Source organism: Plodia interpunctella, chromosome 1 (genome assembly GCF_027563975.2).
Source record: "Plodia interpunctella isolate USDA-ARS_2022_Savannah chromosome 1, ilPloInte3.2, whole genome shotgun sequence".
In the NCBI taxonomy this organism is placed as follows: Eukaryota; Metazoa; Arthropoda; class Insecta; order Lepidoptera; family Pyralidae; genus Plodia; species Plodia interpunctella.
In genome coordinates, this window is record NC_071294.1 from 7,248,637 (window position 1) to 7,273,020 (window position 24,384).

A 24,384-nucleotide genomic window follows, 5' to 3' on the forward strand; every position below is an offset into this window, starting at 1 on the left:
GTACCCACTTTTAGTTTGAATGACTTATGTGATATTGATAAGTATTATGTATGTAGTAGTATGACCTGATGGTGAACCCAGAAACAGCTCTAGACTGATATGACATAACATAGCATACTTTATTATGACATAACGATTTACGCATAACTATTTGAAGTACAACTAACTAAGCTAAAAGTTGCTTTACCTATTATGATTAAAATATTTTTGTTATACTTACATTGTGATCAGTGGAAAAAAACATTGTTGAAGCAACGAAAATTAGAGAAGGTTGTAATTTTACTATTTATAAATTTTCATTACCCCCATATGGTAACAAACTGTACTGTAAGTACCTATAGCGTCTGTAACTGGACGGTGTGCGTTTGGTTCGGGTCACAGCACTCGCCCCTGCGCAGACGCAGGTGAGTCAGCAGGTGGGGTGTGTGACGGCGCGGAACCGAACTGCTCCTTGCCCTATTTCGATACCAAAACAACTTCCTTGCTTTTTGTTGTTGTATTTACACAATGGTTATGTAATTATATTATTCTCTCTATTAATAATAACAGTTTATTTAGATACAAACCAAATAAAAACTGTTTCAAGATAAATAAACACCGACCGGTCAACTAATACGAAGCATTTTTTTCCTCATAGTAGTCATCCGGTTTAGTTAGTCGAAGTACAAATCTTGAGATTTTCATAGGACAAAAAGTAATTATATAAATAATTTATACTATAAGTATTCAATGATGCAGATCAGGCTGGGACTGTGCTATCATTAGTATTCAACCGTGACCTTTGTCACACAATAACATTACGCTCATGGAATGGGGACGATCAGTATTCCACGCTGTTCCCGATTGACCGAACAACATGCTTCCCACCCCCACTACGATTCCGACCTAATTGTAATGCATGCGGCGGGCGCTGGTCGGCGCGCGGGCATTGCGACGCCGGCCACCGCGCCTGCGACCATCTGCTGCGCTGCGCCATGGTCTGCGACGACGGCCTGCACGCATCACCGCCTCACCATCGACGGAAATCGCTGCGCCGGCTCGCCTCCACACGCGGCTTTAAACCCCGCCCCGCCAATCAATCCGGTTGGATACGTGTCTTTGAAGGCCTCGAACCTTTCGTAATTGATGCACCCAGCAAACTGCTTAGAGTCTCCATTCACACCACTGTTGAAGACCTCAATAAACAGCTCGGGTTCGGGGAGGAATTAACTCTGTGGGTTCAAATCGGAGGAGAAAAGACCAGACGTTTGGAACAGGATGAATACCCATTACGGATTCAGGAGCAGTTTTTGGCAGTCCACGGATGGAAGTCTGAAGAGAGGCGTCTGCGAGTTGCTGTTGATCCTGAGTTGCGACATTCGCTGCGGTGGTGCACAGGACCAGCGGCTCGCTCTGGTGGTGTCTTGCGATCCGGTACCTTGTACGTGCTTAAGGGACATGTGTTCCCACAGTGGAAACCTCGCCCTGCTCACATAATTGGATCAAGTTTACATATTTTTGGTAAGCAATTTTCAAATTCTAATGCACTTGCTAAAAGTGTCCAATTCATATTCAATATTATTTTTATAAATTTCCAGGGTCATCGTGGGAGGAAATAGAGTTGAGTGGTGGAGCTGTTGAAATGTGTCAACCAAAAGCGCAACGTTTAGTGATTTGCTTAAAACCGCGTTGTCAAGGAAACTCGGTGCCAGGGGACGCTGGTATGAATCATCTATTTCTTGGATTCAATACAGTTTGGGAACGCAATATGTGGTTCAGCTGGATAAAAGAGGTTAGTGCAAATCCATATAGCAACATAGCTAAGTAACTGGAAGCATATAGAAATGATGATCATGACACTAGATCAAGTTTTCTGTTCATTTTAAAAAATAAAACGCGATAGATAAAAATTTTATTGGTCTCTACTTTAAGATTTATTTTTGATTGACTGCTAAAATGTCATGAATTTTAAATTCTTTGACGATATTCTATACAATGCGTAAATAGGCGAAACTGCATCAGTAAACTGCACGATAGATGCATTTAGTCTTACTCTACATCTCGCAAATTGCGGGGCAATGTGCAAACTCTTAGCGATGATCGAGGATCCATTCCGGTACACTTCCCAAACTAACGAACCGCATCATGGCGGCAGAAAATCATTAGAAATCCCCGAGGCTTATAAGCTTATGACATTTCAATGTGCAATTTCGTACTCGTCTAGGTTTATAAATTACGTAAATAACAGGGCTGCCAATGTAGTTTTTAGTACAAAAATTAACTTGTTGAAATATTTTATGGGACTTTAAAGCGATTTCTTCATACAAGGATAAATTATGGACATCGTCCAATTGTACGAACCAATAAATTTAAAAATAAACATTGGGTTCAAATAGGATTGTTAGGAATTTGCGACCTACCACCATCAAGGGTTGTAATTGAATGAGTCTAGTGAACATGAAAGGACCTATTTATTTTGTAATTTGGTATAGAGCATCTAAAACCATTCACAAACAATTTAACTTTCACGTAACGTTAATTAATGAGATGAAAGTGTTGATACTTAATTGAAATGACGGAATTTTAAATTTTTGTATGATTCATCTTAAAAAATATGTTAATTAGAAATTGTGCAGACTACCCTGAAGGAAATGTTACGGTCGAGATGTCCCAAAGTGAGTAGAGGCAGCGACAGTGCGCGCGACATTCAGTCGACACCGCCGGTAGAGAAAAGACAATTGCATTCAGAATTTTCTCCGCAGTAGTAAAACAAAAATTCTGTGTATTCACTCGATTTCGAAATAGTCTTTCCGCGGTAAACGTCTTGATAGTCCACTCAAAACAATAAGCTATCAAGGACGCGAAAAAACCTTATGCAAGCGACAATATCCGTGATCAGAATAATGAAATAGCAGTTTCGTAGTCTTTGGGAATAACAATGCTAAAAAGTTCGTCGACACGACGCCGTCAAGTTTGATTTGTCACTTGGTGTAATGTGTTCGTGTTATGTGTGATCGTGAATTGTGGAGTGATGGTGGAGAGGAACACAATGGCTATGGATGATGAGGAGTTAGACAGTTTGGATGTGTTTAGCCAGCAGGACGAGGATTTCCTTGACAGTTTGGAGCCCACTGTCCTGAAGGAAAAATATGAAACATCGGTGCGTGTACATAGTTTGTTATCAACTTTAAATAACCAAAATAATAAGTATTAATTAAGATTTTTTACTGAACTTGTTGTTGGTTGTACTTTTACAAAATATCGCGCATTAGTAATTAATTTTTAGTGAATTTATGATAACATGATAAAAATTCGGATAAAATTTGCAATTACCTGTATATGTAAATGTAATGGTAAAGTCAAATTGAAAATAAGTAATTTCCTAGTTGTTATCCAATGTACTTATAAAGAGATATTTTAAGATTTTTTTTTGTAACTAAAAAATATTTTTTCTTACCTGTCGTCATCACCCGGCATTTATATCCACAGACCTTCCTTATATACCTAGGCCATAACACACAATGGCGACCCCATCCCGAGTGGCGATACCCTTATGAATATTATGTTCTTCCTGAGTGGCGATTATTATGTCCTTCAGAACAATCTGATGTTTTATTTGATTAACTAGAATAACAGGACAATGAAGCGCTCATAAAAATACAGAATATAACAAGAGGATTTTTTTCAGGGTATTGATAGTACGCAACCACCTAACATCCTCGACCTGAGCGGGGGTGGACGGTCGTCCCTCGGCGCGGCGCTGTCTCAACATGCCTCCAGTGCTTTCGCTGTCCGCGTCCTGCGCCTGCGCGGAAACTCCTTGCCGACCCTTCCGCCGCAATTGTGGACCTTACACGCCTTGACACACCTGGATTTGAACGACAATAGAATAGCTGAGCTGCCTGAAGAAATATGTCAGTTGACGCAGTAAGTATTCTATAGGTACCATATCTTTTGAATAGATATTGCGGATTGGTTAGATGACTAATAGAGGGGTTCCTTCAACGAATTTGTTTCTCGTTATGTCTATTTATTCTTTAATTATATATAAAACTTATATTATAGATATTAGGTAATTATCTATATATTTAAAACTCTTCCGTTACTGAGTGTCTGACTGACTGACAACGCACAGCGGATACTCCTGGGCGTAGAAAGCTGAAATTTGGTGTGTATATTTCTAGGACAGTGTAGGGGAGTATTACAAGGGATTTCCTGAAATGCCCACGGGAAACGGTTTTTTACTCAAATACGAAGTTGTGGACAAAAACTAGTTACATTATAATGGGAACAAGGGTGCTACTTATTTCAAACGAATTCTCTATTTTACATACTACGAGATAAAAAACACTAGCTTTGTTTATCTCTTGATAATTCGAGAATAATAAAACATAGTTTCTGAACCTCTTCAATATCTAAATATTGTAGAGGTTCCGTGATTTTGCATTAATGTAGCAGATTTATTGATAGGTTGCTTAGCCCATTGCCTATGAGGAAAATCTTCTGTTAGCTTTTTATTGAATAATCATTTGGACGGAAGGAGAAGCAACTGGCGCAAAAGTAAAAATAAATAAATACAAAATAAATTCTTATTGTTTTTCTGATCTATCCATTGGCTGCCAAATAAGATAAACAAACCCGAGTCACGAAAGTTTCAGGCGGTATTATAGACGTTTTACGACGAAATTAATTATAACAAAGACTGCATCATGGAACAATCTCGTACGAGTATAACGTCATTCACATAAATAATAAAGGTATAGAATTAACATTTCCTTACACATAATATAAAAGAAGTCCCTCTGAACGCTTTTTTCTTCAATAAACTCAAGAACTATCGGGCAGATTTTCGTACGGTGGTATGGTGAAAATCACAAAAGGTTTTTAGGTGTATAATTTATTATCGTTTTAACCGAGAGAAAAATCCCAGCTTCACTCGGAAAGCGATATTATTAAAATATAAGTAACTAGAGAGTTAAGTACTCATATTTAAAAAAAATCGCTTTCCGCGTCTGTTAGTCCTCCTTGTACCTACACTTAGCAAAATAATTCATGTCTTTGGTGTATCCCTTCTTGGGTATTGTTTTCTAGCACCTTTTCTTTCTAATGAGTTTTTAATCAAATTATCGTAACATACAAAATGGATAAACATATATCTACGTTTCGTTTTTTTAATACCTAGAAAGAGTATATATTCTGTATCCTAAGGTATAAATAATATTTAATTCCTATAAACTCAAGCCAATCAACCAACTCACAGTAAACCTGTTGTTTTTTGTTACTGGAAGTATTGAATAACATATGTGCTTTGTGTTGATCTATGACGATGACACACACTTGTGGATAAGGAATAAGGGTAACGAGACTTACCACGCAGATCCAGTGTGCATTGGAGAAGTGGAAATTTTGTATTTTTTTTTTCAATTCTTTTTTAAACGTAAAATTCTGTGATATCCTTAATTTCTAGTATAGTCTGAGTCGCGTAACGCACGGTTGGCGGAGCGTGGCGCTCTCATCTCCGACGCAGCCTTCGCTCCGTTACAGCTCATATGTAACTTCAAAACAATTTAATATACCTCGTTTTGCTATCTTTTTACTTTTCTTACGATATTACTTTAGAGCTCTAGTACAATGACCTTATCTCAGATTATATATATATAATATAATATATTGTCTAGTAATTCCATTAAAGTCAGTCCCTTTTCCTGGCCTTAGTTAAACCGATTTTGTGTAATTTTAAACTCTACATTCCCTTTGGGTACCTACCGAAATAATGAAAATTTAATTGGTTTCTAAATAATTCAAGTATTGTACATTCGTTACATACTTATATAGCAAAGCAGCTAATATTGCTTTAGCTGTTCGGTGGATACATAACTGGGCATATTATTTTCAAGACCGTGAAACATCTCTGCTCTTAAAAAAATTTCTGCTTTTTTATAGGTTATTAAATCTTCATATTCGTACCTATTCCTAAGGGCTGGGGGTCGTGATTGTTAAGTGGAATGAAACACATACAATGATTTTCTTGGCAATATCAATGGAATGATTTACCATTGCCTTCTTCATTTCACACACAAGTTAATAAGTAATCAACCAGAGTGCAGGTTACCTCACATTGTTTTCCTCCGAAAGCAAGTGGTGGACGATGAAAACTACTATACACGAGTCAAATAGGTATACAAACTCACATGGCACGAGTAGGATTCGAACCTTTCGGTTCACAAACGGAAATCTTAACCATTACACCATCACCACTTCATATTATACGCTTAATTATTAAATATTATACATAAATGTAACGTCTGCAGCACACCATGACAAAAACTAGAGGTACCGTGATCGACAGCGGGTGGTTTCCGTTGTGTGCTAATTTTGAAGTACCTAAGTGCTTGCGTAGTTGGCTTATATATCTTTATCTGGGCAGCAGAGCGTGCCGCGCTCCGCAACCCCTATTAGCTAACCTCTTCCTCTAATTGGTTTATCGATATCGTTCGATTTGTTGATGTTGGTATAACTGGCGAAAAAATGTTGCCTCGATAACGCTTGTTGTGTCTTGGTGTTTGGTTCAATATCCAAAAATAAATAGGAAATTTGGAAGTAATTATTTTTGATATCAATGTGTGCTATTATGTAGCTCTGATGTAATGTGTTTGCATTCTGCAATTAATTACGTAATATGAGCGTGTAATAATTCAAAAAAATCAATTCGAACGTTTTATACATGTTTACGATCTAATAAACATAGTGCTCAACTCAACTTATTTGAAAAATTACTCACATCATCTACCTTTCAGTACGCATTAAGCGAGTTTATTAAATTAAAGTAAATTAATAATTTAAATAATTCTTGTATTCTTTCTCAACCACATATTTAGCAATAACAATGTAGATAAAGTGAAAATTTGTTTTCTTTTTATTTGTAATGAAACATCACTTTACACATTTTATAACGTACAAATTCATGCACGTACGGAAATCGCTGCATGAGTCAACTCGCTCTTGACGGGTTTATTCTTTTATAATTAGACAATTAAGTACATTGTTTTTAGATGTTGCGAATAAAAAAGAAGGAATAAAAAAAAGATAATTTACATACTGTTATTTATTGCTCTTTGAAACATTATAATGTGCGGAAATCATTAACTAATCAGTCCTAGCTTACTGCACTAGGCACTTAATTCGTTAGCTATTTAATGCTATCAAATTTATCTAATTATGTGGATTTCATATTTTATATGTCGTGTATTTTGAGTCAAACTAATAAAAATCAAGTTGGAAGTGTTTCTGTGATGATTGCGTACGAATTTGATGAATAAAAATTTTAAATAATTGAATAGAAACTTCTTTGAAATGAATTGTTAATTCTCACCAAATATCTTTCCAAGTTGAATTCACGGAGTTACTTCTCGAATTGTAAGTATTTATAACTAAGTCTTGTTTGGCGAACTCTTATGACTCCTTCAAGTTGCCTATAGGATTCTTATACTTTATAACTAATAATCTTTACACAGTGTTTGTATAAAAAAATTAAGTATAAAATAATAAAAGTTTACTCATAATTTTTCGAGGGAAAATATATCTGCCCTTCATGATGTGACACTTAAGGACTTAGAAATACCTAGACAGAATATACCTAGCTACAAGGCAAATAGATACTGTACCTATATGGACTTATGTGTACAGATTTATGTTGAAAGAAGTTCGAAAGGGAAACTGGTGGTAAGAAAACAATTGGCCTTATAAATTGCATAGATTCTTAGTAGATATACGGACAACAATGCGTATGTAACATCGATACTTTATCGGGATTGCGTTGGCGACCCGCGGTCACTCGACCATGCCAACAAACACAACACATGCGCGGCAACAAGGTGGTCAGTGTGTGCGCACGCGTCTTTACTAGTGCCGGTATATTATAACATAACTATTTATATTTTTTTAAATAACGTATATTTTATTCCTAACAACATTGAATAATCATACCAATCGAATAAGTGTCAATTTTCGTCAGTTAACATGAGGAAATTCAAATATTCTGTTGACTGTTTTTTTGATGCTGGTAAGTTATTGATAAATTTTAGAAATATTTATCTTTAAATTAGCATTTTTTTGATACTTGTCACATGAACTTGAAGTAACAACCAAAATATAATAGAAATCATTAATGTGAAATAGTTGATCACCTGTTACCTAGGGTGCATTCTTGTTACAACCTAGTAAAACAAGTTATTCCTTTCCTGAATACTATTTAAGCGCAATCAAAAAGCACCTACGTGCTTGATTCAATTCGAATAACTAGTCGTATTTACTAAAACTGATAACTAAAGTGACAATCCAAAACACTAAAATATACCTGGGTAATCTTTTCGCTTTTTAGTTTGAAAAAATGCAAGGCTGTCTGTTTTAAAACAGATTATTTAGATAAGGTATGTTTAATCACTTGGGTTTCGATGATATCAAAATGTATGATGTCGTCAATCTTTGGTTTGAAGACAACTAGATTTAAAAAGGAAATCAAATCACAGAATAATAAGTATTTTGAGAAAAACCAATTCTCTTTTATAAGACACTTTAAAAGAGGATTGTTTTTTCTTGAAAGATCATTTAAAATCCACATCCATAGTTTTATTATAAAGATTTGTATTTTTGTTTTTTTTTTTTTTTGCTTGTATGAATAAACTCAAAAACCACTGGACCAAGTTTGATAAAATTTAGGAGTAACATACCGTACCAATTACTGGCAATATTCTTGTTGAAAAAAAACTTTTAATTTCGTCTGTCACGGTTTATGAGTTAGTAGATCACACATTAACATACGGCCAGTCACCGCGAGGAACTCTACGAAACACTATTGTGTGAAAGAGTTATGCAACAATGAAACATTAAGCTTGAGTGTGGCGGGATATTTAAAGATAGTCTTTGATATATATTTTTCGTACATAATGTTTTGACGTTAAAATCGATTACTTATTAGAAATGTATGAAGTAGGCGTATCTTCAATATGTGCCACAGAATAAAAAATAAGCTGATTTCAGTGATAGGTGCTCCTATCGTGGTGACCTTTTTAAAGTAGATATCTATGTGACTGTTGGTTTAAACTGCACCGTATGTGTAAACTGTCTTATGTTCCTAGATACAATAGATTTGGCTGTGATAATAGTTTTGTCGGAACGAGTAAAGGTGATTGAACTCATTCATTTTCATGTGGCTAATTCTTAGCAATCACGCAATGTCTATGTTATTTAAGTACCCAGCGATGCTTTCGTAAATATGATTAGAATCAAGGGAATAATTTCTAATGTAATAATTTTATACAATATAACAAATACCATGTTATTCGGTCGAAATGCGTTTTAAGAATCGATAAAGGAATTTATTCATATACGCAAAGCTACATAATACTTATGCATTATGTATATAGGTACGAAGATTCCTTGATGACGTTCATGATGAGACATTGAATATTGTACGTTAGGTATAAAATTTATATCTAGAGAAGTCTACCAACGGATCTTATATAACGAAACCTATGTACCTACCTAATTTTGATAATAAAATGATATTTTGACGACCTGGCGGTGGCGCAGTAAAGTGCTTGCCTCGGAACCGAGAGGTCCCGGGTTCGATCCCCGGTCGGGTCATGATGGAGAATGATCTTTCTGATTGGTCCGGGTCTGATTTGTTATAAAATACAGTATCGTTGAGTTAGTATCTCATAACACAAGTCTCAAACTTACATTGGGGCTAGCTCAATTTATGTGATTTGTCCTAATATATTTATTTATTTATAATTTTTTTAAATACAATATTTCAGACTAGAAGAACTGAATGTAAGCGAAAACGAATTGAAGTCAATAGATTGCGCGCTGAGTCTTCCCCGGCTACGGAGTCTCATTGCCAGCCATAATTTTGTCACTAGTTTCGGTGTTACTTCAGTAAGTACTTTTTTCTATTAAACCATGAAAAATATAATAGTTGCTGTAAAGTATATGATAGATAAGATTTCAGACTGAATCATGAAAAGGACACAGGATTAGGTTCCGACAATAAATTCAATAGGTACACTTACATCTTACATACTCAAGGAAAATGGTTTTAAACTTTAATGTTCAGAAAATCATTAACAGTTTGCTTTTAAGTTTTAAATTCATTTCGATATCATATTCAGGAGAAATAACAAAATGAAGATTGCGCTCATTAATTTTTATGCAAAATGTCATGTACTTACCTATTACATAAAAATATTTTTTTTTGCATCTTATCTAATTCAATATTTTAATTTACAAAATTTACAGTCTGAGCACCCAGGTGCAATGGGTCTAGAAGACCAGAACAAAGGCGAGCACCGCGCGCCACTCACCTGCGTAGACCTTCGACACAATCGGCTGAAAGGAAGCATCATTCTTGGCAACTATGAGGTAAGTTCCTGCTTACTTTGTTTTTAATTAGAGTGGCGTTCAAAAGGAAATTGAATGTTCCAACTAAGAATATTTTTTAGACTGAGGTTATAAACTATGCAGTTACTTATCTGTTAATACTCTACCTTGTATATTAATAGATCTTAATCTCTTAGATCTAAATCTTGTGATAATACATCTTATATTAACTCAAATAACAGGGTTATCTCGACATTGGCAAGAATTGAGGTATAAAATTAAAAAGTGAAGTAGGTTATTGTGGTATTCCAGCACCTGGTATCCCTAGATGTGTCCCACAATGCCGTGGAGGTGCTGGTGGTGTCGGCACTGCGCGGGCTGCGCGAGCTATACGCCGCTCACAACGCCTTGCAGCATCTGGCCATCCACGGCGCATCGCTTAGGATACTAAAGGCTCCATATAACCGTAAGTTTCTTATCAGATCTGTTTGTCACTAAATTGTTAAGTTGTTAATATTAATTCATACAATACATGTATAGGAAGTAGTTTAGGAAAAATAGCCAAATTCAAAGCCTTATATGTAATACTTTACGTTTACGTAGCACGGACCTATCTATCTATATCATTAGCCTAAAACATATAGCTTTGTAACATGATATTCATGGAATAAGTACGTTTCAACGTTTGATAAATTAATTTTCAGAATTGGAGACTTTAACTACAACAGTACCGCCGATAAATCTAGTAGAGATGGACGTGTCGAACAACAAGCTGTCATCCCTGCCGCAGTGGCTCAGTGGTTGTTCCGACCTCACCACTCTGTACGCGAGCAACAACCAGCTGACGTCACTGCCTGACCATCTGTTCTGCAGCGAATTATCCAGCCTTAGTAAATTAAGATTAGCACATAATAAAATTGCCACTATCCCATCAATGCCAAGACTAAGAGCTCCTCTGAAGGAAATACTGCTCCACGACAATTGCATACAATCACTACCAGAAAACTTCTTCTCCGTCTGTGATAGGCTCTGCGTTTTAAACCTTTCCAATAACAGATTAAGTCGTCTTCCACAAGCCCGAGGCCCCTCATCACATTGCCTAGAGCGGCTATACTTGACAGCCAACTGTTTAACTGATAGCGTTGCAGATGTCATCATAGCATTCCGTGGGCTGAAGATATTACACATAGCCTATAACTGTATATCAAGCTTACCAGAAAGTTGTGTAAATTTTTGGCCTGAAATAGAAGAACTTGTAATATCAGGAAACACTTTAATCAAATTGCCGGACAATTTACCACAGTTAAACAAAATTAAGATTGTACGAGCTCATTCCAATAAATTACGTTCAGTACCTATGTTTGCATGTAGTGCTTCTATTAAAATTTTAGATTTTGCACATAATGAACTGGATAGTATAGATTTACGACTTCTTGCACCTAAACAATTAAAGTTTCTTGATATATCTTGTAATAACAAACTACAAGTTGACCCATCACAATTTAACGCTTACAGGTGCCAAAGACCATTGAGTTTAGTGGATGTATCTGGGAGAAATTCATTGCCGTGTTCACAAAAGAGTGGGTTTCATGAAGAACTCACTGGTTCAACTCCTTGGACGACAGGGTTCACTGAATGTCCTAACAAATCTTTGCAATTATGTTGTGCTCAAATTCGATTACCAGCGTTTTGCAACAAAGAGGGGCTTTTCGCTGTAATTGACGGAGAATCTGATCCAGAAGTGCCAAAAATACTACAATCATGTCTTCCGGGTTTGTTACTTGAAGAAAAGTCCATAAAAGAGACCATCAATGAATACATGAAGTATGTGGTTTTATCAGCTCATAGAGAACTAAAAGAACAAGGACAGAAAAAAGGAGCTTGTTTAATTATGTGCCACTTATCACCAGTAACTCCACTAGATAATGGATTTGGCCAAAGTTCTAAACGATATAATTTAAGGCTTGCTAACGTAGGTGACACAAAAGCTGTTCTTAGTAGAAGAAATGGCCCATTAAGTTTAGGAATAGAAAATAACAAGCGTTTAGGTTATTCTTCAAAATATCCAAATACTATTCCCGATCCAGATGTTATTCAAACGATCATTAAGGAAGATGACGAGTTTTTAATTATGGCTAACGGCAAGTTCTGGAACGCAGTCAGCATTGAAACTGCCGTTTCAGAAGTAAGAGCGGAACGTAATCCAGTTCTAGCAGCAAAACGATTACAAGATTTAGCTCAAAGCTATGGAATTGAAGAGTGTATATCCGTTGTAATAATTAGATTTGATTTAGCCCGAGCTGGCGTAGATTTACTAATGAGGGAACTGCGGCAAACTATAAACAGTAATAAGTCTGTTTGTAGATCTGATTGTTGCTGTTCCCGCCTCGATGCCTGTTGCCATTCTGCCACTCCGCCTAAACCGTGTAGCGACCGGTCGTCTCCCAGCGGCCAGAGTGACCGTCCTCCAAGCGAAACTGTGAGTCATCAACATTCAGTTAACCAACACTATGCCAGCGTTCGCTCACAAGCCAAAGCTTCGGAAAGGAGAAGCTGTCGCGGTGGCGTGGCTCGAGCAATTCGCGTTCGCGTTGAAGAAGATAAAGAAGAAGACCAAAAAAACGATGATCTTTCAACTTCCGACGAACAGTTTAAATGTTGGGAGTACATGCTAGAACAAAATACTCAGATGCTTTTTGACAAAGAGTTGGACAACCTTTCCAAAGGAATTAAATCAAACGTAAGTAGTTTAAGAAATTTTAAAGGTCTTTCAGGTAGTAGTCCTCAGTTACATTTATCAGGTAAACAAAACAAAGTACCATTTTTATCCAAACATTTTGGGAGTGCACGATCATTTGGAGCCAATTTAAAGCCTGACCTTCGTTTTGGTTCAGGAAGACTGCCGAACGGAGGCCCGAATGCAGCGTACTTTGGTTCACTTCAACGCTTGATGCCGTACCATTTAGAATATGATTTCGCTGTAATTCAGGAAAAATCTGCGCAGTCGCAAGACTCACTAGACCTCGAAGGCCGCATGCAACAGTACTGGGGAGTGGCAACAACTGAACTGTAAATAAAATATAATGTAATTAAAAATATTTTTGTAAATAAAACTACAGATAGATTAGCGTATGTATTATTTATATACCATTTATCTGTCGACTAGATTTCTTTTGCACAAAGTATAATGGTCACTATAGACTTAGAATGATCTAAATTACCTAAAAACACATTAATAAATTATATGTACAGAATTAATTAGTGTTTGTTGGTTGTTAATCCTATTTCTTTTATAATTTAGTAAATTAACATATAACTTCACTTTTCGGATTCTGTAACATCTCATTATCTGAATAAAAACAATTTTACGATGAGTACTCGACTTCTATATTTATACACAAAGTACCTGGATTTGTTAAGGCTTTAATATTACATATATATAAACACACTCATTTAATTTTAGTTAAATATTTACAATTGTCTTCATTCATACTTAAGTAATCTTAACTTAAATGATAACAACTTACAATAGGTATTTACATCTCGAATAAAAATCTATAATCGACTCGAAAATCATTTCAACCACTCCACACCACAACAAAGTTTACCAGAGAGAACATCGATAAGTAACTTTATAACATTAATTTTATTTTCCAATTGGTCGCATTTGTAATAGTTGAGATATTTTTTAATTGTTCATCTGTTTGTCAGGCAACTCCATACTAAACAGTGTCATCAATTATCATAGTTTGATGATATTTCCATACTGATGTGATGAATCACAGCTCACGTTTGACGACGAGCTCCAGGGGCTGGGCGGGGAGGACATAGGGTGCGGCGGGCGGCACGGGCGCGGGCTGCGCGTGCGCCGGCGGCGGCCGCCGCTAGGGGAAGCCCCGCGGCGAGTAGTGGTGCTCTCCCAGCCACGAGTCGGGGGACGGCGGGAAGTCGGGGTACCCGCCCGCCGCCGGGGAGGACGAGCTGCTCAGATCTGACGCGCCGCCGGCACCGGTGCCTCCCATGCCGGCGCCGCTCATCGCTTGCCCTGCAAACAAAATAAGGAACCGATAGATCTCACTCTTACACCTGAACTAGGTATATTTGTTCTCATACAGGTGTCGAACTTAGAGCAGATTTAAATAATCAATACTTACCAATATTGGTATAAACGAGGTGATCAGGTGGGTAGTGGTAGTGATGCGGTGCTGGCGGGGAGTGTGCCCGGAGGTAAGGGGGTGTCGCTGCGTAACGGGCACCCGCACCCCCTCCGCCACCTCCGGCTGGCGAACCTTCTTCTCCCCCCAGGGCTACCGTGCTGTAGCTGTCGTTACTCAGCTCTATGAAACCAAAATATAATCGTGACAATATAGCCTAAAAATTTGTAAGGTGTATGTTGTTTCAATGGTTATACAACGTCCATCCATGGTTAAAACCTCCCCGGACTGGATTTTCTAGTTACTAGTTGAGCGATATTAATTTTATCAAGCCCGAGTAGGGCTTGATAAATTTTATCAAGCCCTACTCGGGCTTGATAATCATTCAACTCACTCAGTTAATTCAAGTTAGAACAAGTTTTTCAGTTAAGAACAAGAATTAGTGTGTTAAAAGTTAAATGGTGAATGCAAACCTCACCAATAACCCATTGACATCAATAACATTGCCATAGTTAGACTTATATTTTATACTATGAATAATGCAAATACTGATGAATGAAATGGCCATGAGAAGAATAAAATACCGTGATGGCTAAAGGAGTCCAGGTCGATCTTCAATTCATCTTTATCCAGTAGTCGGTCGTGTCTCGGAGATCCACTCCCACTTTTCATCGATCTGAAGTATTGGGACCATCTAGTACGGCCGGCGTCCTTTTTCAGTCGCTTTTCCTTTGCTCGCCTGCTCAAATGTATTGACTTTATTAATAAAGAATTTTTTGTCATACTTATATCCAGTACATGAACCTTGGTGAATAGTCACAACATAACCTAGGCACAATTAAGTATGTCTATACGTCATATAGATGTCTTCGTACAAAGCTATATACTCAATGAGAATTATCAGTAAAATATGCGGCCAAAGGTGCGTGTGTTTTGTAAGTGATAAGTTTTCCCTCTCAAACTTTTTAAAATAACTATATATTGTTCAGTAATCAATCGATTTTCCTTTGTTCGTCCAAAGGACGCAATTTAGGGCGTTGTTTTAATAATCCGCCGGAGCCATAACGCAGCACGCCGGTCCCGGCGGACGGGTGGAGGCACTTTAATTAATCAACCTCCGTTGAAAGCGGCACCCCGCAGCTCCGCTAATAGTACACGCAAAACATGCTAGGGTGTCCTGTTTGACTGTTTGTACTTCATATTATATGATTATTTGCTTTAATCGGAATCAATCGGAGCAGTAAAAGGGTGGGCACTCACTTAAACATCGTACAAATGTTTGGTTTTGAAGCACTTCATTATGAAGTCACCAACAATATATCTGAATTCTTTAATTGCCTGAATAACTCATTTTACATAAAATTCGTATTGCATTTAGATTATTATTACAATGTACCTAAATGTACATTTCCAACTTCAAAATTTTTGGAGCAATAATTTCAATTATCCAACATTTGTGTACCTAAGTAGGTACGCTTATTTTCTGCGACATTTTAGAATATGTTATTGAATTTTATATCGCAAGGTGCATTTTGTAATCCGAAAGTAAAATCGATTGTCCCAAGTATTCGAAAATTTAATTTCACACGGTGATTATGAAAATGGGCTATCATTTTTATAATCACACAGACGTACTAAAAATTACAAAGTAAACATAACTCAACCGAAAGTTCTCAGAACCCGGGTAATAAACTCTATTTTCAAATACCTCATATTAGAAAATAAGAGTTTATCTACCGGGGATGGTTGAATGAATATATTAGCACTGACGCTATATCTACACGATTACCTAATGTAATTAAAGTAGGTACTACAATAGAGGTTGGTTTCACATAAACTAGAGAAGTCGAGCATCGGTATCGGCAGGTTTACGAGGCGCGGCCGACGGCAGGGCGTGACGGCTGCCGTGACTGCGGTTGCTCGCGCGCGACAAACATTGTTCACTTGTTCCCACTACACACACCAGATAACATAATGCGACAAAGTCTGAGGTCAGCCTTACAACTGCTTCTATTGTCATACAACTGAATTTCCTGGCATTCTGAAAATGGACTGCATTAAGGTTGTAGTGGCCAGAATTAGAAGAAGGACTTTTATCTGGGATGCTAGTAAGTTGTGACTTACTAAAAATCCCGTATATTTCCCCTGGTACCGAAAAAGTCTATAAAGAAAAACAATCCATTTTGATTTTATGCGCAATTTTTCTCTATGAAACCGTTCCTTGATATTTTTACCTATTATTTATACAAAACGTAAGATTACGCTTTTCCTTGTTTTTCTCATGTGCACGGAGCGTTCGGTAGTATATTTTCCTCAGAATCTTCAAGCGTAGCGCAACATAGTCATAAAAATTCTAATCACAGTTAACGTCTTGTTAAGGCACAAACCGTTTCAAAATCATTTACGTTAACTCTCTTTCCGCCTCCAAAATCGATTACGAACGTACGAATTGATTTTTATATGCTGCATGACCAATTTCTGTAAAAACTCTTGACTAAAGAAAATCCGTGACTCTACGGTATACAAAATATCCTCATAAATTTATTAAACAAATGCTATAATATTGATAAAGTTCTGAACTTTTACATAATAACCCATTTGTTAACATTGTAATATACCTATCCTTACCTACTCGTACCTAAACCAAAGCTCACAAAAAGCTTACCTAAACTTTAAAATGTTCAATTTCACTAAAACTATTAAATCTTTTGAATAATGAAAATAGACTCGGGAAAAAATATATGTACTTCATTAAGTTTATCGTGTTTTCTTTTACATCTCTAAAACGCAACATGGGAAAATGCATACAAACATTTTCTTTGATGAATCCTTGATCAGGTTATCTACCTATTTAGATCGATGTATGTCCCTATGGACACACTCTATTGTTGGCCTTCACTAAATACAAGTTTTGCTAACCTTTTTTTGAACCAGATTTTCACCAACTGCTCCCTCACGTGTCTTGGTCGCTTTAGGCTGCTGCTGTAGGCACTCTTCAGCGTCTTCAGCTGCTTGGTCATGGCTGTCGTTAAATGAGCCTTCACGCAATATTAGACTGACCTGTTCTGAAACCAGACTTGTACGACGCGCATGTCGAGGCCGGTGTCGTGCGCCAGCTGCTCCCTCACATGCCTTGCTGGCTTGGGGCTGCTACTGTAGGCACTCTTTAGCGTCTCCAGCTGCTTGGCTGTGATTGTCGTCCGCGGCCTCTTGCTCGCCGCGTCCCCGTCCAATGAACCTTCGCCGCCTGTGTCGTTTGCACTTAAATTTACAATCGGAACATTTACAGTAATGCTGCAGAGAAACTATTATGTGGATTATATTTTTTTTTTCTAATGCATCGGTGTACTTATAATATAAACTAATAGGTTAAGGCTAAAAACTAATTTACCTATAAGTTAAGTTAGTCAAAAAGAAACTGTTAAATATCTTGATGTTTATTTTACAGATAACAAAAATTATGTATACGAGCACATAACTTCACATGCTCTGCTTAGTATTGGGTGAAAATGATGACGATGAACTTCTTATCCTATTTCCAAAAATGGCAAGATCTTACCTTTGACTCTGGCAGCTTCGTAATCTGGTTTACACACAAGCTTCCCATCCTCCATGAGATAGAACTCGTCGCCAGTGTTCAGGGTCCTGGCACAGGCTGCACAGGCGAAGCAGCGGAGGTGGTAGACATGGGACTGCGCCCGGCGGACCACTTGAGTGGGAGGGATGCCCTGCCCGCAGCCCGCACACTTTGTGCCGTAGCGCCTGGGACAACAGCCGCAAAAACAATAACATTATCAACGTGTTAACGCTCCTAAATAGCCACTTTAAAGTTAATTTCACATTTATATTTTTTATTCTTTCGTATCAAATACTAATTAGTGATATACGGCATGATATCATATTATAATGTAATACGGTATAACAAATAGGTACTTACTTATGTTGTTATGCAATGTCTATATTGTAGTAATTTTGTTGATGGATTTTTTTTATCTCTGGTTGCAGGTATAAATAATGATACACAAAAAAACTTACGTAGTAAGAAGAGTCATAATGAAGAAATTAATCTAAGAAATTTAAAGAAACTACTATATAGGATGCTTATGCAAACCAAGGTAGCAACACAATGAGACATGAGTACATTGTTTTTCAGGATTTATAAGTTATTTAATCAGTTTACCTAATCAGTAGGGAACTTTTTTGATGATAAAAAATAGTAGACTATGTACTACGTATTATGTTATTAAATTTCATTTCAAATTGCAAATCGATGTAAATACCTATGTTTGTATCTAATCAATTTTATCATTAGCACACTACCTACCTATAAAGTTAGTATAATTTAGTTATTAAATCAAAATGCCTGCAACATTTATAGTGAGTGTTGTGCATGAATGAAACACGATCTACTATTTACACAAAGAAGATACGAAAAAATAAATCAAACATGAATACAATGAACATTGTATTGATGAAGATTATAAAGGTGGTAAGTAAATATATATTTTATTTAAAAATGGTACTTAGTGAAGTATTTCAATGAAACTTTGATTAAATTTTGAGAGAACTGGCAGAACTCCCATACCTGGTGTCGAATGATGCCGAAGCGACGCCCGTCATGGCGAAAATATTATCGTTAGGGTACATTACGTTCTTGGTTTTATATGACCTACGTACGCCTTTATAGGACTTATATGACGCCTTATAATGACTGACAAAGCTTTGAAATGACAATCCACGAATAGGCACATTTATAAAGAAAAAACGATCCCAAACTAGATGCCATAGAGGCTTTCTTAAAAGTAATCAGCGCAGTCTAGTTGTTCCTTGCGTAGACTACCCCGATACCATGGCCTTGCACTCCACATTCCGCAAATACCTGACATGGCACGTCCTGTCCGACAAAATGGCACGACACTCAAAAATGTTATCAACATAGTCACTAGAGGCTTACTTGAAGAAGTCGTCAGTACAGTACAGCTGGTTGTTCCTCGCGAAACATTTCCCCGACAGCATGGCCCTGCACTCCACACAGCGCAGACACCCGGCGTGCCACGTCCTGTCCGACACCTTCAGCACGTAGCGGTCCACGATCATCTCGTGACAGCCGCCGCATTTCGGGATACTGGCTGCAACATACCACATCATTAATAGGATACCAGGTGACATGGTGTAAACGTTATTAAAAAGTCGTGTTATAGAAATGTATTTATTTTATTAGATCACATAAGTTTTTTACAAAAATGTCATTTTTGACACAAGCTTAATTATTGTCAGAAATATCTTATTGTATGTGTGACTTATTCAATGTGTGACAAAACGTTGAGGATCCTCATATATATCAACGATGAGGATTGGTGTGTGCTCTTAAAAATATTGAGGTCCAGTAGATTTTGCATGAAAGAGTAACAAACATAAACTCATACATACACAAATACATCCTCACAAACTTTCGCATTTAGAATATTAGTAGGAATTAGAATAATATTTCATCCTTATGTGAAGAACCGTCGGAAGTATTTATCAATCTTACCGTACCTTCATATCAAATCACACGTTATCGTCAGATATGTATTAGCCTGAGCTGTTTCCCTCAACTAGATAAGCAAAATCCAAGGTAAAAAAATATATGTGTGGACTTCCCCGAGATCGTAGTTTACTGGATCTCTTTAGGGATTATACTGTATATCAGGGTCATGATGATCTATCATGAATGTAACATACGCAACGTGTTTTTGTAGTGTTGTTGAGTAATTCAGATGGAATAGTTGTTCCCATTGCTCTAACAGCCACAAAGATGAGAATAGATGATGTGGCCTTCTTTGCCTCCTGGACTTGAGAAATGCTTTAAATTCCTCATATAACATTATGTGATGAAGCCATAGAGTTTATACAGAGCGCTCCTATCTAATTTATACCATAAAACTCGATATGATGTATTAATAAACAAGACACATTAATAATCATAATTATTTAGTAGCGGGCGAAGCCGCGGGTACTAGCTTATACCCGCGGCTTCGCCCGCGTGAATTTCATAGCAAAATCTCAGTATTTTTTTTTATCCCGTACTCTGTAAGACTGGTAAACATATATGATTCAAATTCGCATTTTTTCTCATCTTTACTTCAATTTTCTGTTTCCCGCTGCGCGTCTCGTCCCGCAAACTTGTCCAATCCCGCTTACTGCTACGTATTTTAAAGTAGATATCCCGTACCGTTTCCTACATATTGTGCCATCATGTTTTTTGTAATGTGTCCTGTCCTGTTTCCCACTACATATCTCCTTGCAATTTCCTGCTCCTACTCCCACTCCCGCTTTCTGCAACGCGTGTCGTCCCATTTTCCATGACGTTTTACGTCCCGGTTTTTTATTAACCACAAACGTAAATTAATCATTTTTTGTATTTACTATTACTGTTATTTGCTATAAAAAGTAAGTGTACCAATTTTCAGCTTTTTATCTTGAAAATTGTATTAAGTCCCATACAATCGTTCACCCCTTTATGAAGGGATTGAGGGTTAAATTTCAGAAAAATCTGAAACACATGTTCAACCAAATTGTTGTAAACAACCAAAATCCAAATTTTCAAGTCACTAACTTCAACGGTGTAGAACTTTCATATTTACAGATTTCACCCATTTCACCCCCTTCGGAGTAGAATTTCCGAAAATCCTCTCTTAGAGCTCACCTACATGCCAAATTTCAGCTTCCCGTCCAGCAGTTTCGGGTGTATGTTGTCTGTCAGTCAGTCAGTCATTCAGTCAGTCAAGAGTTTTATACTGATATATTGATACATACTGCGCCCATTATATCTCATCGCCCATTATATCAGACTTTAATCGATAAGAACAACTTGTTTATATTTTGTTTACACCTTTCTACCAAAATTTAAAGTAAATCGGCTCCGTGTTTTGTTATTTTAATTTTCCTACAGGATCCCCCTCATTTACCGGGATGAAATGTATCTAAGATGTTAACCCGGTATATAAGGTACCTACATACCAAATTTTAAGCAAATCGGTCCAGTAGATTTCGAGTGATGAGCGTTCAGACAGACAGACAGACAAATAGACAGACAAAAATTTCCAAAACTATATTTTCGTCATCTATATCAGTAACTAATTATATTCCATGAAGAATTAAAAAAAAATATCCAATGTACAAATTTGACCTTTCTTTAATTTTATTATATGTATTGATAATTTACGATTATCAATACATATAATAAAATTGAATTAATTGATTAATCTATTTTTTATTATGGTTCTTATGTATCTTATGAAAACATAATATTGCTGAACCAGACATTCATATTTAATTATAAACAGTGTGCCTTGTTGCTAAGCTTTTCTATAAGCAGCTCTACCTACTTTATGAGATAGGTATCATAAAGATGAAGAAAAATATACGATGTTCTAAGAAACTTATAAAAATTGGTACTAGAACATCAATCTAGAGTCATATACTCATTCGAAATCCTTTTATAATTAAAATTTTCTTCAATATTCGGAATTAAGTAATACATAGAGTTACAAAGAGCTTAGGTACTATATAAAGTAAACAAGTAAATATTCAACATCCATTTTATGCTAAAGTAACTTCAAGTAAACCTTTACATACCTATACGACAGGTACATATAGGAACGTTCGTGATAAAAACCTGACCTATTTAGCGATTTACATGGATCTCATTGTTCTGATCGAAGATCGAAGTAAATTTATATTGCACATTTACTAAGAAATCCAAATTCTGGGTTTTAAGAATTTAAGAAAGTTTGAATGTTCATTCGCCCACCACAGAAAAAGATAAAAAGACGATACCTAAGACACGACAAATATACGTTACCGAGTTGACGAGTCGAGAAGAGAGGTGGAGGAAAGCTAAGAAATGTACCTATGGCACAGAAGAGATAGTTTATCCGCGTCGCGTAGGAGAAATAATCTATTGTTCGCAGTGGTCGCAGTAATATTTTCATTTGCTTTCTTGTCCTACTAAATAATTCCAAATATTTTATTGTCCGTGCTGTATTTGTCTTTATAATTAGGTAGGTTTGATGTGTAGTTTTACCTCTAGAATGTTCCTAGTATTGTAACATTTGTAGGCAAACCAATAAATAGGTACTTACAGTTAATATTCGTAGTTACCTTTAAAATCATTTTTAAAATAATGATGGATTGTATTTATAATAGAGTGATGAGTTTAGATTAAGTAAGGGATATTTGTTCTGCAAGTATCACAGTAATGTAAATAGTATAAATAAAGATCGAATCGCGATATTATCATCCTACCCACCCTTATTATTTTGTTATGTAAATAACAAGAAGAAATACCGATAGGTACTTCTATTAAGGGTTAGTAAAAGCTTTTAGTTCAATAACTGCTCGCCTAGACTTTTTATATAGTTGGAGCAACGCAACGAGATGAAATAGAATATTTTTTGACCGTTTGTTTTTAAATTCTAGGCTAGCCTACGCTAGCTTACACCGATAAGATTAAGTCGTATCATAAAAAAATTAACTAGGTTGGCCGCATAAACAGCATACATTAATGTAGGAACCAAACAGTTTCATGTGTATCATAAACCAAAAATAACCCAACTCACAACCATAGCACTATTCACAAACACACCAGCAAACATCAACATGGCACACGACACCAAACGTACGTACGTACATAGAAACACCTCGGGTAAGTGCTCGAGTTGTATCGGCGGGACGCGCATGTCCTCCAGGGCTGCGTCCTCGCTCGGGTACATCATGGTGCCCAGCATGGTCCCTGTGCGGCCGCCCCGGCCCGCAGCTACCGGCGCACTGCCGGCACCCCGCCGCACAACCCCAACCCTCTTATCGTCGCCTCGCAGCTATTGGCCGACGACAATTCGATGATAACAGCCAGCACGCCCATCGACCAATCCACACAAACACGGTCCACCCATCGATCGACTGAATTTTCGCAACATTTCAATGCTAGAGATATTGAACGAACCGCTCGCACACGAAGTATTGTGTCTTTCAGCATTTTTTTCATATCTGAATGGAGAGGCGAACTATGTAAGAAGGATAACCGAGGACGTGGGGAAAACTTCGCTTAATTTATTAAAATTCTCAGATCATCTTTTTATGAATTCTGGAATATGAGGATCAATGAAATTAGCGGACCCTGGGCTTCGACGCTTTACGGCTGCGAATGGAACCGGGAAAACGCTCAAATAACAAAAAGAAATCAGGCAATGAAATAGGTAGGAGTAAGTACGTTTGCATAGTACCTAGTCATGAAACAATCACTTTCATATACCTAAGAATTATGTAGGATGTAAATATTTATACATTCTCAATTCCCATTTGACTCTATCTGATCTCCTATCAGGAGTGAAGGGTGCTCTTAAAAATTTTATCTCTTCACAATTTTTTTCAGTTTCATACGCACATGCAGCTAGTTTTGCATACTCGGGTAAAGCACACATAGATTAAAGCTCTATAAATATCACACAAAGGGCCGGTCTAGGCCGTGGCCAAGCATAACCGTCGACTATAAATTATCCAAGCGAACGCTCAAGCACCGGTGTGTGCAAGTTTACGAGCCATAAATCACGATAGACACCAGCACCCTAACTCGGCGTCCTAGCTAAGCTGATTAGTGCGACAAGATAGTGCGACGCGGTAAACCACTAAGATTGGAAAGCATCCAATGTCAATATGACTGCGATGGCACTACCCTGCGCACTGTCTCTTTCGTTTTAATTTCTCTGTCGACAACGGTTAATTTTCACAAAACTTGTATATTTTGATAAAAACAGGACATACCTACAAAGAAAACTAGATATTTTATTTGTCATACTTCGTGACGCGGTCTGTAGAATGATGATAATGA

The 24,384-nt window shown here is 37.0% G+C and overlaps 3 protein-coding genes across 13 annotated transcripts in view; 2 read left to right on the forward strand and 1 right to left on the reverse strand.

The window, feature by feature from the left end:
• The first annotated feature begins 32 nt into the window (after positions 1 to 32).
• On the forward strand, positions 33 to 13,486 carry Phlpp (PH domain leucine-rich repeat protein phosphatase). 8 transcript variants are annotated; one of them, XM_053749188.2, is made up of 8 exons: positions 33 to 1,500; positions 1,578 to 1,771; positions 3,668 to 3,906; positions 9,798 to 9,918; positions 10,279 to 10,401; positions 10,654 to 10,825; positions 11,064 to 13,099; positions 13,254 to 13,486. In XM_053749188.2, the coding sequence occupies exons 1-8, from the start codon at positions 975 to 977 to the stop codon at positions 13,308 to 13,310; spliced, it is 3,468 nt and encodes a 1,155-aa protein (XP_053605163.1). In that variant the 5' UTR covers positions 33 to 974; the 3' UTR covers positions 13,311 to 13,486. The 8 variants fall into 8 exon arrangements, with proteins under 8 accessions (XP_053605163.1, XP_053605154.1, XP_053605179.1 ...); XM_053749179.2 differs by having other exon boundaries at positions 13,258 to 13,486; XM_053749204.2 differs by having other exon boundaries at positions 11,064 to 12,838.
• Positions 13,482 to 24,384, reverse strand: part of Lim3 — a 34,729-nt gene continuing 23,826 nt past the window's right edge. For 2 of the 3 annotated variants that reach the window (XM_053749264.1, XM_053749247.1), the window contains 6 exons: positions 19,468 to 19,642; positions 18,073 to 18,275; positions 17,574 to 17,760; positions 15,098 to 15,252; positions 14,514 to 14,696; positions 13,482 to 14,404 (listed from right to left, as the gene is read on the reverse strand). In XM_053749264.1, coding sequence (XP_053605239.1) covers positions 14,244 to 14,404; positions 14,514 to 14,696; positions 15,098 to 15,252; positions 17,574 to 17,760; positions 18,073 to 18,275; positions 19,468 to 19,642 — 1,064 coding nt within the window. In that variant the 3' untranslated portion in view covers positions 13,482 to 14,243. Of the gene's footprint in view, positions 14,405 to 14,513; positions 14,697 to 15,097; positions 15,253 to 17,573; positions 17,761 to 18,072; positions 18,276 to 19,467; positions 19,643 to 23,187; positions 23,422 to 24,384 lie in introns of those variants that run through there. The other variant, XM_053749272.2, reaches the window with a different exon arrangement.
• The window catches only part of LOC128672171 (cilia and flagella-associated protein 47-like), a 36,137-nt gene continuing 30,621 nt past the window's right edge, over positions 18,869 to 24,384 (forward strand). Inside the window, exons 1-2 of one of the 2 annotated variants that reach the window (XR_008404924.1) lie at positions 18,869 to 19,002; positions 19,527 to 19,675. The gene's annotated coding sequence lies outside the window, so the exon portion shown is untranslated. Of the gene's footprint in view, positions 19,003 to 19,526; positions 19,676 to 24,384 lie in introns of those variants that run through there. The other variant, XM_053749126.1, reaches the window with a different exon arrangement.

What these genes read in the sequence shown, in the direction of transcription:
- Phlpp (XM_053749157.2), top strand. Translation starts at nt 975, where the DNA reads ATGGTCTGCGACGACGGCCTGCACGCATCACCGCCTCACCATCGACGG. An exon ending in GGTTCAGCTGGATAAAAGAG is followed by an intron (nt 1,772 to 3,667) that starts GTTAGTGCAAAT and finishes GATTTTTTTCAG; the next exon opens with GGTATTGATAGTACGCAACC. An exon ending in CTAGTTTCGGTGTTACTTCA is followed by an intron (nt 9,919 to 10,278) that starts GTAAGTACTTTT and finishes CAAAATTTACAG; the next exon opens with TCTGAGCACCCAGGTGCAAT.